Source organism: Ammospiza caudacuta, chromosome 3 (assembly GCF_027887145.1).
Source record: "Ammospiza caudacuta isolate bAmmCau1 chromosome 3, bAmmCau1.pri, whole genome shotgun sequence".
In the NCBI taxonomy this organism is placed as follows: Eukaryota; Metazoa; Chordata; class Aves; order Passeriformes; family Passerellidae; genus Ammospiza; species Ammospiza caudacuta.
In genome coordinates, this window is record NC_080595.1 from 33,546,254 (window position 1) to 33,562,568 (window position 16,315).

A 16,315-nucleotide genomic window follows, 5' to 3' on the forward strand; every position below is an offset into this window, starting at 1 on the left:
AAGACACATATGAAAAGACCACAAGATTATTTGATCTGCCTCCTTAGCAGTGCTAGATCCCATATTTTATATTATTCAAGGCCTTTTTACTTTTTCCTTTTTTTCTCTCTCTGCACCCCTGTTTGAAAATATTCAATTTTTCTATCCACAGAGGACCAAATTCAAGCTTTATGTCTAAACCACAATCAATGTAAACTATATTAGATTTCTAACATGGAAAACTGCCAGACTCAGAGGAATTCTCCACACAGTGGGGACCATAAGGAAAGGTTCAGATTTGAATTGCATCTTAAAACTTGAGATCTCTGTTCAAAAACAGAGAACTTTGCATCAAGGTTAAATGGAGAAAAACCACTTTAGTTTAGTCACCCCAGACAGGAAAGCCAACTTTTTTCTGGAAAATAAAAATGATAGCTGGATTATGTGTGGCTGGAGTATCAGTGTGGCCCTGTTGCCCACAATAAGGCCAGCAAAGGCCTCCCATGGCAGCCAGCCTGCACAACACTTCCTCTAGGCTCCATCCCACCCTTTCTCCCAGTGGCAATAGCACCCTCCCCACTGTGTCCTGCCAGTGAGGCACCACAGCAGCTTCTCCCACTGTTCTGTACTAATGACAGATATCAAAATCCCCTCTCTTCTTTACCTATGAACCCCAGCAATGTCCTTCTCACACTGCTCTGCTAACAGCTGGCAGATTTCCACAACATTATAATGATAATAGATATTCCAATTGTAATCTTCCCATGTTTTCCAAGCAGCCTGCCCTACAAGCAGTCCAGGTATAAACAGAGGCAAAGGAATTTAATCTCTCTAAATGTCATACAAGGCATTTGTACACTCTGATAGCTGCAAAAAAAAAACATACTTCCCACTGCTGAGAATAGATATTTGTTAGTCAAGGTATAATTGTGTAACTAGGGCTTTTCTCAGCATTAGAAGGAAATTGGGAGGCATGTCTTCAGTTGATACATGCAGGATTAATGATCTTGTCCAAAGTGCTTGTAAAAGACTAGTGTTGAGACAAGCCCAGAACTAAATGAAGCCTCCTTTATTAAGCAAGGCTGCTGTATTTGCACTAGGCAGCACAGCAGAAGAAAGACTTCTCCAACAGCTCATTTATTTATCTGGCTTAGACATTACTTATTTGTCATGTTTTAATAGCTCTGTGTTGATTATCAGTTCCTTTAGACAAAATGGAAGTTGCATTGTCATTTGTTTATAACAGATACACACTGAAAAAACATACAACACAGTTAAAGTCAACTGGCAGGTTCTGGCCACATCTCTCTAGTGAAAGCAGCAGTTTCTTTAACCCAGCTATGGAAAATGATAGTTTTGGTAGGGCAGAGGCAGATCTGTGATCTGTTGTAGACCTAGTACAATAATTTCAGCGAGGCAGCCCAAGCTTGTCCATGTGGTTGTGACACAGCGGCAGCAATGCAAGATTGTAAGTTCCAGACTACTTTTAGATTTATCTTGGAAAAGGGGGAGTGAAGGGGTGGGGGAGTGTAGTTTCTGCAGGACACATTTCTGCACTCAGATATGGGATGCGGTAATCAAATCTCTCTTAGGAAAATTAAGGGTTTCAGGCTTCTTGGTATATTGCCAGGGCAACCTTTACTTGGACAAAATGCTGCTGCTCCTCCTTCCCCTGTGAAAATTTCATCACAAAAGATGATGATGCAAATTGCTTTGTAGGATCACAGACACACCTTTATTAACTCTGATTGCCACTGAATTGCAAAAGTTAGGGGATAAGAGTGGGGAGCAGTGAAGCAAGGGTAGAATATGAAGCAGGCTCCCCAGCCTGGAGTCTTTATTGTTACAAGTACCCACAGTCAGTGAGAGTTCATGGCTGCTTAGCTGAATGAGCATTTGCAGATTGGTTCCATTATTTGCATACACTTCCTTGTTCCAAAGAAATCTTGCAAAAAAACACATGCGGGGAAAACACTGAATTTTCTGTCTTGACTGAAGCAATGCCATTTGCAGAGTTCACCCATCTGCTTATTGACTTCATCTTATAAAATAAATGAACTAGCCCATTTAGTTTTTATTTCCTCCTCCTCCCCTTTTTCGCCTCTCTTTGGCAAAAGAAATAACTAATATTCAAAGGAAATGAGTTGTGAAACCTCTAACAGGCTGCTAACCATTAGTTTCTATAACCCATCTTGGCAATGCAGTATTCCCTGGGGATGTTCAACCTCAGATGGTCCTCTTGAATGAACAAAAAGCTTGGGATGTTCACCTCAGTTTGGATACCCTTAGAAAGCACCACAGCCTTTTATCTTGATGGGGTCAGTATTCCCTTCCTCATATTCTCTCTCTCCCAGCTGCTTCAGCGATTTTTGCAGATGCACAAGTGTAGTTATGAGTTGTGTATTCTTACACTCTGTGCCCTCCCTCAACCCTGCTTGTTGCCAGGCCTCCCCCAAACCTCATTGTTGGCAGCATTGTGAGTCTGACCTGAGTTACCAGGACTTCCCCATGAGCTCCCAAAGGAGATCAGCAACATGGACAATTTGAGTCTGTTTCCATTCACTCACTGCTTCTTCAGTTTCCCTGGACTGTGTTCCGGTTGTGAGACAGAATGATGAACAGAGCACTGCTGAGGTGCTACACAACAGGAGGAAAACATTCAGCATCCAACTTGCTTTTCCACCTCAGTCATGGGTTATCTTGCACTTGGCTGTGACCATGCACACACATCCCTACAAAGTCACTGAGAGCCATGAGCATGGTGCTCACCATGAGACCTGGAAGTTAGGACTTGCAGGCAGCTTCTATGCTTAGAGCAATGACAGCACTTCTGTTGTTGACTGAAGCACCAGACCAGGTGAACTTTTTTCTGATGCTCTAACCCGGTCACCTTTGTGCCAAGTTACCTCCCAAGAGTCATATCTGCAAGTCACCTAGACTTCCTTGCTACTTTTACACTGAATTTTGGCATGTGGGAGGCACCACTGGAAGGCAGTAACACTGAAATCCAAGTCCCTCCAAACTCTGTAAATACCTCTCCTGATGATGGTCTAGGAGGGTACAAAGCTTAAGTTAAAAGCCACTAACAGCTTTGCAAGCCCTTCCCTTGCAGGACAGCTGTGGGAGTTAGTGCTCAGCCTTTGCTGTTTTCTTTCCCAATACCACATGTGACGGAGGAGGGATCACAAAGAACCATGTGACAGGGTAAGGGGCTGTGGAGACTGACTATGCCAGGAGCTCTTGTCTTCTTCCAAAATCCCTTTAAACACTTAAGGCAGAGGCTCATGCATAGAGACTGCATGGGCCATGATCCTTCTTCCATTCCAGGACACCGAGCACAAAAGCAACTCGTGTCCACAGAAAACAAAAATCTTAAAAATCTGTATTCCTTTAACTGCATGGAGCCAGCTCTTTCACTTACTTACTCAATCTTTTCTTTCCCTAGATAAGACCCAATCTAACCTCACAAGCTGTTGCTGCAGGGTTTGGAACTGGAGAACAGATAATAAAAATGTGATCCTTTTCAATTTTTTTTTGGTGTATAGCTGTCTTCATTTGTTATCCACGAGGCTCTATTCACCCAAGAGGAGAAACAAAAAAGCCTTCAACCTTCCGTCTGCTTTCCCGCTGCCAAAATTAATGTGCAGACATTTTTTCTATAAAGGGAAGAGTTAGGTGGGAACAGCTCTTCTGACATGTTGACTAACAAAACGTGAGTGCTACACACCGTGCATGGAAGGGAGCCCAGTTTGGATTTGGGAGCTGCTCAGTCACATAAAAGGCCCTTCATTGCACAACCTGGCACACAGACACACAGCTGTGCAACCCAGCTGGGAGACGGGGGAGGCTAACATCTCCTTGAATTCCCCCCTGTAATCCAGCACTGCCACATTCAGGCAGTAACACTGGGGAAGGTATGCACTGCATGCACTGCATGACACCAGAGTGATAAATTAAACTGGTTTGGGAAACAAGTCTCAGGACGATGGGCAAACATTCATCCATATTACTATATACAAATAAAATTTAATTCCTTCTTAATGACCCAAAAATAAGACTTGACTGTGATGTTTTATTTAACAAAATAACAGATTGTTGCATATTCACTGACTGTTACCATGGTGCTCAGCTATCCTTGAGCACATTATCTAGAAGAGTAATGTCCTCCGGGTATCATGGTGGTAAAAGCCAGCCCAGGACTGACATTGTACAAGTCGGTTTTTTTTTGTAGAGCTGTATTCTGAAATGCTTGGATCACTGACATGAGTGTCAGCATGAAGGACTGCCATAAAGCTTCTGGCACTACCAGTGAGGTCATGGTGGAACAGAAAGAGAAGGCCAGAGTATTTCTTTTTAGAATATTTTGAAGGAAAAATGTTTAGTCACTGCTATGGATGGCTGAGGAACAAGGCAGTCAAGGAAACAGATGCAGAAAAACAGTTGAAATACCTAGGCTTCTTCCTGATACCGAGGCTTCTTCCTGATGAAGACACTTCTCTCGAGCACTGCAGGTACCTCAGTGAAAAACAGATGATCCAAATGCATACTTTTCTTTGAACATATTACAGCCATTCCACACAGGTATTGTACTCATCACCAGTTATTCATTAAGCGGCATGACTAACATCTGTCATGTGGTGTTTGTTCACTCATTATCTGTCCATGGGTAAAGAAGTCTGCTGCAGTGGTATGCAGGTTGTTTTGGTAAAGGTTTTTATTATGATTTACTATGTGTTACTGTACATTCAGAGGATAAAATGTGCTTTTGTAAATACTTAAGCCAAAAGGTATGAACAATCCCATGGAGAATTTTTGAACTTTCCACAAATGCCTCATATAAAATTCTGCATCATCTGCAGACCACCCTTTACCCTCTCTGTGTGCACTGGACTGCATCAAAGAAGCAAAACTGCTCACAATAGTCACGACAGGGCACCTCTCAACTTAGTTAAACCACCCATGGCTGGATGCATAACACTTGAAGGAAACGTTGGAGGTGTCTAAATTTCAACAGTTAAAAAATAAATGAAAGATACAGAGTTGACAGGCATTGAGAACAGTCATCAACCAGCCAAAAATAGGCTTCTAAGTGAAAAATGGCAGAGGCTTGAAGAGAGGCCCATAGTTCATACCCGGTATAACATGCAGTCTTTGCCACTACATGACAGGTTTCTTTTACCCAAATAATGTCTTTTACTTGCTCCATCTAAAACATTTTCTGACATTTATTCATTCATTCCAGGCTGCCCTAGGAAACATCTGTACAGCAAATGTGTCTTAGACATACAGCTTGGATGAAAGAGATTTCCTTTTGGACTGGACAGCCTGAAATAATGTCCTATGCAAATAATACAAATGATTGATATGTGTGGTATTGCTCACCACAGTGCTTTCTGCTGTTTCTCCCTTGATTTTTAATGAGATTTAAAAGCCTGTGAGTGAATAACCCCAGCCTTTTGATTAACTTAGCTAGCATGAAAAGCTGTGGGGCCTATGTGGCAGGTGCTGTGGGTTGACAATAGGGGTACTGTTTAATCCAAGGGAAACAAAGAAGAGAAAAGGGCCATGAATAAAAGGATATGGGATCTTTTCTGAGGTCAGGACAAGCATTTTAGATCAGGAGGTGCAAAGAAAGGCCAGCTACACAAAACATTCCTTCTTGCGACACTACTTGGCCAGCAACATGAAAGTATACCTTGTAATTTGTTTTGCAGAAGACAATGGAATCAAAGTGAAATATCTAAGTGCCTGAAGTTTTTTGGTACTCAGTGGATCACCTCTACTTGCAGGAGTAGCTGGTCATGGTCCCTCGGGGAATAAACTATTCTTCTGGATGTTGCTCCTTACCAGGCTCACCTCTTTTAAACCCAGAGAAACACAAGGAGACAGTCTAACAAGTGCTATAGCATTTCAACACAGGGAAAAACGGTATGTGATTTACAGGCTTGTTTGTTTTTAAATATGGACTGACTCAGTTACTGGGAGTACTAATTATGCAATCAGTGATTGGGAGTTTAGAATGGAAAGTAGAAATGTTGAATCAAAATCACAAACAAACTTTCTGTAAAATGCCTGAAAGTGTTTTTGCCCTTGTCTGTCCTCTGCAACTGCAGTGGGTTCGGGGTCATTCGTGTCATTCCTTGTGCCTTTAAGATACTGTTTCAATGTATAAATGGGCCTTTAGAGACTTAAAGACAGATGGAGAAGAGTACAATTTCAAAATTTAATCAAATACCTTCCAGTTACGAAGCACAGATGTTCAGGGTCAGGAACACACAAGCGCAGCATTGCTGTAATGTGTCAGGCTACTGCTGCCGCTGTCGGAGTAACCTAACCACTTACAGGTGACTCAGAACAAGGTGCAAGAGCACCAAAAGGAAAATTATATCATAATTTGCCTACTGAAAGCTCTTCAATTCTTTCAGTCACTTGCCATAAGTACTTACATACAATTTTTCAATTTTTTAAAATCAGCGAGTGAGACAATGATAGATGCTCACATTATTCATTTGTGGCCAATGGCTTTTCAAGTTTTGTAAAGGTCTTGGGCCAAGTGATAACACCTGGGAATAATTTTCATGTGGTAATTGTGCATCTTGAAATTCTTTTCCTTTTAATTAAAAGGAAATTACAGCCTTTCAACTTCATGAAGCATCCCCCATTTTTCCCTTAATAAAAAATTAGCATAATTTATGACATTTAAAAAATGTTTATTGATGTTTTGTCTTGCTATTCCCTCTAATACATATAAATTATTTTTTTTTTAACTACTGCAGTTTGAAAATCTTTTTTTCTTTTTAATGCTTCCTTTAAACAACTGGAAAATCCCATGCAAAAACTGATCACTTGATGTGCTTGTGGATTTTGTAGTTCCTCCAGTCCTGCTTTTAGGCTGCTAGGAACCTCTTGCAGATGTATTTTTATTGACCACTATATACATTAGTGAAAGGACTGCTTAAGGACCATGTGATTTCTTGAGGGCAATATCACATGAGTATACATTGGGCCTGATTGTTTTATATAGGTAACTCCAACCAATGCATGTTCCTCTACCTTATATGTACTCTCCTTTTTGTTTTGTTATACTCTCTTGCATATTTTCTACCTCTCTGCTTTTTCTTTCCCATTCTCATCCATTCCCCCTTTTCAACTATGTCTGCACGGGCTTATCTCATCCTTTTAGTTTGTGTACTCCAACTGAGTACCTATACACCCCAAATCTCTTAGTGTTGATGCAGTTGGCATGAACTACTCTTCTTCTTGAGTGTTTACTTCCTGTTGTGGGGGCTGAAGGAGAAACAGAACAACTTACCCTCACAAAAATGATGTTTGTAAGTCCACACCAGAAGCACTTTGCCAGTGTGTATAACACATCACTGTATCTCTCCCTGACCCATTTAAATTCGAACACAGAAGGGCAAGGGCTTGTGCGTGGCTGTAAGTGGCCCCAGAAGAGGGCTTCAGAAACAGGATGAGCTTCAAGACAGCTTCAGCTTGGAAGATATTTTGAGCATCTTATGGAAAATCACTACCCGGTGTTTCCCCTCCCTCCCAAACACACAGACAGGGACATAGCGATATTTATTGAGGGTACCAAAGGCATGAAAGAAATAGAGATGCAGTTTCTGCTCCTAGTGAACTGTAATGCCCACGTGTGGACGTCTCAGGAAGGGTGAAATCTGCCGACGGACATCTTTTCTCCTCAAAGCTCCTGCTCAGCTTCCCCTCATGCTTCCACACATCCAGGAAAGCCACAGGTCTCATTTCACAGCCTCCCGGCGTCGAAAACGAGAAATTCCGCTGAACCAGCCGGCATGAGGGAACAAGTACAATAAAACTGAGCGACGTTACCCCTTCTTACCCTGACTCTGGGGAAAAGACAGAGAGGGACGCACGGACGGCTGCGGGCGCAGGGACCAAGCGCGCTCAGGGAGAAGAGGCCGGGGCCGGGCTGCCCTCCCGGCCCCACACCGGCTCCCGGCAGGCAGGGCGGGAAAAACTGAGGTCGCGGCCCCGCTCCCCTTCCCCCAGGCGGCCCCTCGGGGGCTGGCGATGGCGATGGCCGGAGCCCACCGCCTCCCTCCCGCGCCGCGGGGATCGCCCGCCCCCGGCCGGGCCGCGGGCCGGGTCCCGCCGCGCCCCGGGCGGCCGCTCCCCGGCGGCAGCGCCGCATGCGCGGGCGGGGGGAAGAGAGGAAGCGGGAGAGCCCCAGATTCAAATCGCTGTTCTGGAGGGAGGAGAAAACTAGGAGAAGGAGACAGCCCGGGGGGAGTGGAGGGAGGAGGAGAGAGTGGGAGGGGAGTGTGGAAGGGGAGTGTGGAAGACTCTAAGGGAACGCAGCAGAAGCCGGGAGCGGAGGTACCGCAGACGGCCGGGGTAGGAAGAGGTGTCAGGGGAAGGACTGGGCGGCTTTGGGCACCCACGGCCGCAGCGCGGGGCACACGCCCCGGCTCGCCCACCCGCCGCACTCCGCCCGCCTGCCCTCCTTGCCCGCCGCCAGCACCATGGTGGACAGGGGCCCCTTGTTGACCTCGGCCATCATCTTCTACCTGTCCATTGGGGCGGCGATCTTCGAGGTGCTGGAGGAGCCCCACTGGCGCTCGGCTACCGACAACTACAAGCGGCAGAAGACAGAGCTGCTCAAGCAGTTCCCTTGCCTGGGCCAAGAGGGTCTGGACAGGATCCTGCAGGTAGGTACAGCGGGCGCCGCCGGGGCGGGAACCGGGGTTAGGGCCGGGGGTGCCGGAGGCAGCAGCGGCGGCAGCAGCAGCAGGTGCTGGCGGGCGCCCTGGAGCGGAAGACCCCGCGCCCGTGGGCGAGCGGGCTGAGGAAGCAGCCGGGACCCGGCACAGCCCGACCATGTCTGTGCCTTCACAAAGCCCGGTGCCGAAAACCTGTCCCTGGAGCGGGAGCGTAGGGAAACCTCTTAATCGTTCCTAACTACTTAATGACAAAGCTTACTCTTTCCCTCTGAGTCCTAAAGGAGCTGGGGGTTGATTTTCAGCGGGCCGGCCCAGAGGTGCCGCCCGCTGCTCAACCCGGCGCCCGTGAATGCGGCTCTTGTTTTAGCACCCACGGTGGCTCCTTCTGCCTCAATGGATGTTGTGTTAAGAGGAAGGGAAGGTGAAGCCAAGTGTCTCGATCCTCTTGTGTTTGGTCTGATTTTCTTCCCTTTCTCTTTTTAATTTCTTCCCGTACTAAATGCTGGAGAAGTGCCTGGGGGTCCCGCGGGTCAGTCGGGGTAACGGGAGGAAAGGGTGCCCGGCTCGCACGGAGGGATGCTCGCAACTCCTGCGCTGTTATACTCTAGGAGACTGACTTTTTCCCAAGCCATAAGGAGTTGATAATCCGGCAGATTGCTCTTCAAACCTAATTCTTAATCGATAGCGTGTATTAAATCCGAGAGCTATATAAACTTAGTTAATGCCTTCTTATGGATGTGGAATCTGTTAAAATGTCGTGGTAAGCAGTAGTGAACTATGAAACACAGACTGCCCAGATGTGTGGGGCTCCAGTGGTGAGAGTGAGCCATTTGGGACTTTTATTTCAGAAATGTTTATACCGAGTAAGATTTGCTGTTCATTATGTTTGGATTTTTAATAAAATTATTTGATTTTCAAATTCACTAAAAGTCGATTAAAATGCTCATATACAGAAGAATGGAGAAGTGGCTCATTAGTTTTCTTGGTGTAATCGATACTATGCAAGCTTGGAAGAGTATGGATTCTTTATCCTAAAAGTTTGTGGTTAAAGTTCTTTTTCTTCGGTTGGTGGCTTCCTTCTGTCTGCTTCAGATAGCAGAGCGTTCTGATGGCAATGACCTTATTGTTCCCGTCTTAGTGCCCCGCTAAGTGTCAGTGGTATTTAGTGGAGCAGGTGGATAGAGGCTTGAAACTATAAAGAGACGTTGAAAAATGAAAGACATGCTATGTGTTTGGAGTAGGTTTTTGTTGTTCTGGAGTCTTAATGAAATCTTACTCTAGATTATATCCCAAACCTGTTTTAATGTCCTCAAGGAAAAAAAAAAAGCATTGTTTGGATTGGGATGTGCCTGGCACGCTTAACTTGCTGCAGACATAATGCAAGATCTACATTCTGCCTTAATTTATTATGAAAATTATGTTGGTATGAGGGAATCATTAACGGGGTTTTATGTTTGGTGGTTTTGTCCCATTATGAGTATCACAATGAATCCTGAAGTGGCAGAAAGTTGGGGGGTTTTTTGGTTTTGTTTTTTTTTTTTCTTAAAATACAAGATGATAATGAAAAAGTGTGGAGGGCCTTTCCTCTCCAATGCATTAGCTCCTGCTGATAATATCATACGTGGTTTGAGGTTTCCCTCTGCACTTCTTCCAATCCTATCCTACTTTCCATGTCCAGTCTTGCTAGTCTGATGATCCCACATAGAAATTCTGTTGTCATCCTAAGTTCAGGTTTCCTCAAATGTAAATGCCTTTATTTCGTAGTTATTGGTAACTGCAAACTTTACTGCCTGCTCTCTTTTAGAGTTGTAGTTTTGTGCCTGTTCGTATTCCAGTTCTATGTAAGAAGTGGTGGGAAAGAGGGGAGTGTGTCATATCTGCCAGAGGACAATGGTTGGGTGAAATCTAACCTAGCTGAAGCTAACTGATTGGGGGGGGAATCATGTAAGACGTCAGGATTCTGTCCTAAATAAGCTGTAAAGAATATCAGAAATAGTCTTTGTAGTTGTCCTTTCTCAGCCACTCAATGCTGCTTCTGTTGGGTTCTGCCGAATCTTTAAAACAGTGTTTGCATCTCTTTCACAAAACCTGATCATCCTCTTCTGTTAATAACCTCCAAATTTATTCTCTATTCACAACCAGAACATCTTGATTTTAAAAATGGGCTTTTAACACCTCCCCACTCATCCTCATCCCCACTGCTATCTTGTTCCTCTGAGCCTCCTCTTCTAGCTTCTTACAAGGACTCCCTAAAGTTGTGCTTGGGATTTTGCGTGGTTTAACTAATTTTTCTGCTGTTGTCTCTTTTTTAATAGGTAATTTCATCTTGAAGCCTTTTATTTCACTCTGATGTTGGTCCCCACTGATACTCTTGTGACTTTACAGAGCCATGTTGAGCTTTGCTGTTACTTCTCTGATGTTCTATTTAAGACCCCCATTTAAAACATACTGGATAAAGTTCTTCAGCAAATATCACCAACTGTAGAATTTTAAATGGGTGTTGGCAAAATGAAAGGATGCCAAGAAATGTTCAAGTTGGACTAACAATACCAATTTTGTTTCCAGAAGCAGCCTGAAAGGTGACAAGGACTGACTTATTCAGAGACCGGTCTCTCTGCTGCCCTTGTTCCCCACCCAGGTTAGCTCGTGTGTTCCTTTGAGCCTAATGCTAGCTGTAAGTGCAATGGAAACTGTGTGGAATGGCTACAAAGCCAGATCTGTAGCATTGATCTTGAGCACTTAAAAAGACAAATAGGTTATCAGCACAGATGCTCAGCTCACGTACAGACCAGCATCTCTGTACCAAGAGTTTGACTGATTTTGAAGTAGGCTGTATTTGATCAAATACTGTCTAAAGTTTATATTCTGTAATAAAAATTTCACAATGTATTACAAAAGAAATACACCACAATAAATGTTTATTGAAATGTGTTTAAGACACTTGCAAAAATTTACAAGCTAAGTATTGTAGGATATGCTAAAAAGAAAGCCTTTTCCCTCCATCCTGAGAAATGCCTAAAAATAAACTTGCTTAGAAGCAACTTTTAGGAGTCTCTTGTGTGAAGAATCCATTTGCTTTTGATTGTTGAAAGTACCATACTATTTATCATAACTGTAAGAGGTAAAGTACTTAAACACTTCTCAGAGTAACGTTATGTGGACCCTGATTTTAAAGGTAACTCACCCTGGGCAGTGTATAGGCTGGTTTCTGCTTGTCCATGTTCTTCTGGTAGAGATGATTGCTCAGATATAAATGTGGCTGAGATGCCACATTATTCACATTATTTAAGCCTCCAAAGACCCTCAACCACAACTGTGTATTGACAGAAGGAGCTGTGTAATCTCCCATCTCTATGTTCAATTATTTTGGAAGAGAAGTCTCATAACTCTTTGGAATGTGTGCAGAAATTAACATTGTTAGTATTAATGTCATTATATCATATTTATCGTCATTGTAGGATCTTAAAAGTAGTGTAACAGCTTTGTCTGTTGATACAATTCTGTGGCTTGTCATTGCCACTTGTTTCAGTGGCCCTAAGTCCTGGGACTCTTTAGAAAGGGCAGCAAAGCAGGGATCCAGTGATGACACTTTTATCTACCCTGCTGTAGGAGGGAGTTTGGAAGGCTGAACCAAATACAAGGTGATTTGGTCATTTCCCTCTCTTCCAGTTCCTTACTTTTACTCTTTATTGCTCCATCCTGGTTGTGAAACATCAGCTTTAATGATAAAGGAGCTATTCATGAAAGGAGGTGCCCTCTTGACCCTCAATTTTGCCTGCTCACATGAGCAAAGGTTTGCCTACCCTGGGCCACGTCTTATTTACCAGGAAATCTTCTACTTGCCCACCAGAGTCATTGAAAAATGATCCCAGTCCCACTGATAAACAGCAAGGCTGGTGAAAAGAAAGGGAATCATTTGCAGATGAGTGAAAATGGTTGCTTTCAAAACAGCAATAAAATGAAAAGAGAAACTGCTGCCTGTAGTTGGAGTCTTTATTTGAGAAGCGTGTAAGACTCTAAGCAGACCTGAGATATAACTTTAGAAACCAAGATGTTTAGACTTAAAGCCCAGTGCTGTGAACAAACATTTTAGAAAACTTTTAAGGAGGGCTGCTGTAATATACATGGCACATGGTTTATGCTGAAGAAAATAACAGTAAAGTGGATTAATACTAGTTTCTCCCCTGGTTTTTAAAGTGTCTTCACTTTTTTCAAGTACCTGCAGGTGCATTTCCAGGATTTTGGTTTGTGTTTGAAGATGGTGAAGCTTGCTTGAATATTCTTGGAATTTATCTCAAATTGTGAAAATTTAAGAATATTCTCTCATTCCAAACATTGCTTCCCACGTTGCTTTAATTTCAAGCTGCTACCTCAAGGTTTAAATCTATGTGCAACATTTTTGAGAGAGTCTGCAAACTAGAAAAACTAAAGTTTTCTTAAAAACTTGAACTAGGTTTTCAATGCTTTATTCAACATGTAACAGAGATGATGGCTTTTGCTTAGGCTTTATCAAGTGATTTGTTTTTCAATGTAAAGTTAATACGGGCATCTTTTTCATAATATTTTCTCTTTTTTGTGCTCTTCAGGAGATGGATAAATGAGATTCTAGACTTACTTGGGTTTATTTGTTTGCTCTTTACCATCCTGATCCCTTCCATTGGAAATATTGAAGGTGGGGTGGATAAATAGGGGACTGAATTAATTATCTGGAATGCCAGTTGACTTGTCTCTTTCAAGGCGAAGCATTTTTCATAAGCTGAGCATCTTTCAAAGAAGGACAAGTGACTGCCAATGAAACAAAGTTGTTAACTACTTCTAATATCTTTCATACAAAAGCTTGACAGTGTAAATTAAGGCTTATGCATATGAGGAAGGTATTCCTAGATTGTTCAAATTTATATCTTAATTACGCATAGTCCAAATTCAGCAGCTATGAACTGAGATGAAAATGTAGGACCACTGTTCACTAAGATGCCTCAGAGTGTGACTTAGGGTTACTGCCACTGCAGCATTAGAGAAGAATTGAGGACAGGCAGTACAGAATTGCTAGGGTTGGAGAAAATCTCTGAGATCATCGAGTCCAACCTTTGACCAAACACCAACTTGTCAAGTGGACTCTGGCACTGGGTGCCATGTCCAGTTGTTTCTTGAATGCCTCCAGTGATGGTGACTCCAGCACCTTCCTGGGTAGTCCATTCCAATGCTTAACAGCCCTTTCTGCAAAGAAATTCCTGCTGCTGTCCAGCTGCGTTACCCCACAGCTTTTCTCTGTGTGTTTCTACACAGGAAACCAAATGTAAGCAGGCATGCTTTTCTGTTGTGTTTTCTTTTTTTTTCCCTTTTTCCCTGTTTAACCATTAAATTGTTTGAACTTTCTTGGAACATAGTTAAACAAAGCTGATAGTGCATACACTGCAACTCTGCTGATGGAGCAATAGCAATCGATCAGAAGCCATAATTTTTCTGCTATGGGCTTTTCCTTTTTCCTGTTATGAACTTAATCTTTGAGTGTTCCTAGTATGCTGTCTTTCTGTTACTGTAGAACTGAATGTTTGTGTTACCTTCTGCTACTAGGTGTGCTTTTGGCAAGCTCTGCTCCAGAGACCATGGCATGCAAGTAGTTTTGCAAGTTATCACAGCTTGTTCTATGCTTTGGTTCATACTGTATATATGGTTTTTGCAAGATACCTTCTGTAGCCAGTGAAGATACACTGTAAGGATGAGTTAGTACAGATTTCCTTCTTAAAAACAAATAGTTGTTTTTGCTGTGTATTAATAATTAAACACAATGAATTGTTTTGCTTTTCTCTGAATGCTGTTGACTTTCAGAACAGTTGTTTTCCTTGCTGGTAGTGCAATTAGATGCCACCATAATAATACACAACCCAGAAACAAGCTGGATTGCAAGTGAGAGTAAATAATCTGATCAGCTGGAGAGCAAAGGAGAATGCTTGTGCACTTTGGTGCTGTGGATCTGCTGATCACAGTGCCTGTGATTTGCAGAGGTTTTATTTTGTCCTGGCACTTGTTTGATTCTGTGGATTGAATGCATGGGAACATGTAGTTAAATTTCTTCCTGGAGTAGGTTGGAATAGCAGTATGTCCTTGGGCTTTGTTTAGTCCAAGCTGAGCTCATCACAAACTGAATCTGCTCTGTAGTATCTAACAGAACGCGGTAACAGGAGGAGTGGAAGAGTTGCCCTCTTCAGTTAAATTAAAATCCTGAAGCACCACCTGTGGTGCTACTGACATCCTCAGGAGAGCCACACTTTGAGGCTGATTAATTTTCAAAATAAGCATGTAATACGTACTCTGCATTTTTGCTAGCTCTGTCTGCTGAGGGGATGCCTTGGGCTTGAAGGAGCTTTATCTTCCTTTTTTTTCTGTCTTGATTGTGTCAGGTCCCTCATCATCACTGCTGGTTCTAGTATTGGTAGATCTTTTCTTTAAAACACCAGGTTCTTGAATTGTAGGCAGGAGAGATTATTCCTAGGCATGTATTGCCCTAGTAGCTCTATTTACAGTCAAAACAGTAGGGAAGTGATTCTTTTTTTTTTTTCTTTCCCCCCTGCATTGTGTTGTGTGAACTCGAGTGGATCAAATACACTCTTGGGTGCAGAATAGCTTCTGAAAAATCAAACCTCATACACAGATTTTCTTAAGAGAAAGAAATGTGAGTGATAAAATTGAAGTAGGAAACAAATAATAGGTTGTGTTTCTTTTTCTAACCATATGTGTATCTGTAGTGTTTCTTACAATAGACATGGGTTTTTTAACCTCTGTTGCGGGGTCGATTTCTACAGATCAGCCTGTCTGTAGGACTGTATTTCTGCCTTAATGAAAAGGTAGACACAGATTGTGATTGAGCAAACTGGCAAACACTAAACTGACTTTGTTCTGTGTTGGCATCTTGGAAATACTGTGCAAGCAGTTTCCAACTGCTGAGAAACAAAACCCCTAGACCTATATGTCTCTTTGAGACAGCAAGAGGTGCAAAAATGTTCCAGTTGAACCTATCACAGGTCTCTGTATTCTGATACTTCCTAACAACAGTGACAGTTAACATTCAGTTGGACTGCAAAGTAAGTCACAAGATTGTCAGATAATGGCAGCGAGTGAGTAATAGCTGATGGAACTTGAAAATAATTCTGCAAATGGTTGTGAAGGTCCCGAGGTAGAAAGCAAAGCCAGCTATGATACAGTATTTTTGATGGCCTGACTAAAATATCAAATTATCAGTGATGACTTCTCTGTGTGACCTCCAAATGCACATATTGCTGCTCTTCTTTGCTACTCCCAGCCTACTCTTAATGAGAAAAAAAGCTGTGGAGAAAAGTTGCTCAAGAGTCATGTTTGGTCCCTCGCTAGAGAAACGGCAGTTTGTGAGTAGATTGGTTCTGGCCTGTAATGGAAGGCAGGCTGATGAGTCTCCTCCAGGCACCAAAGAAACAGAGGAGGTGTTTGGAGCCAAGCAGCTGAACAAAGAGAAGGGTTTAATCAAGCTCACTGTGATACCGACTTCTCCCTTAGCCTCTCTTGCATTCGTCTGGCTGGAGCGCTCAACCTGCCACATGCTCGGCTCTTACAGTGGCTGTTAACCAGCTACAGACTGTAATGCAAATATTTTAAAATCA

The 16,315-nt window shown here is 42.9% G+C and overlaps 1 protein-coding gene across 1 annotated transcript in view; it reads left to right on the forward strand.

Moving 5' to 3' along the window:
- Window positions 1-8,364: 8,364 nt before the first annotated feature.
- The window catches only part of KCNK5 (potassium two pore domain channel subfamily K member 5), a 34,804-nt gene continuing 26,853 nt past the window's right edge, over window positions 8,365-16,315 (forward strand). Inside the window, exon 1 of the mRNA XM_058802457.1 lies at window positions 8,365-8,669. Within this exon, the coding sequence (XP_058658440.1) occupies window positions 8,484-8,669 (186 nt within the window). The 5' untranslated portion in view covers window positions 8,365-8,483. The remainder of the gene's footprint in view (window positions 8,670-16,315) is intronic.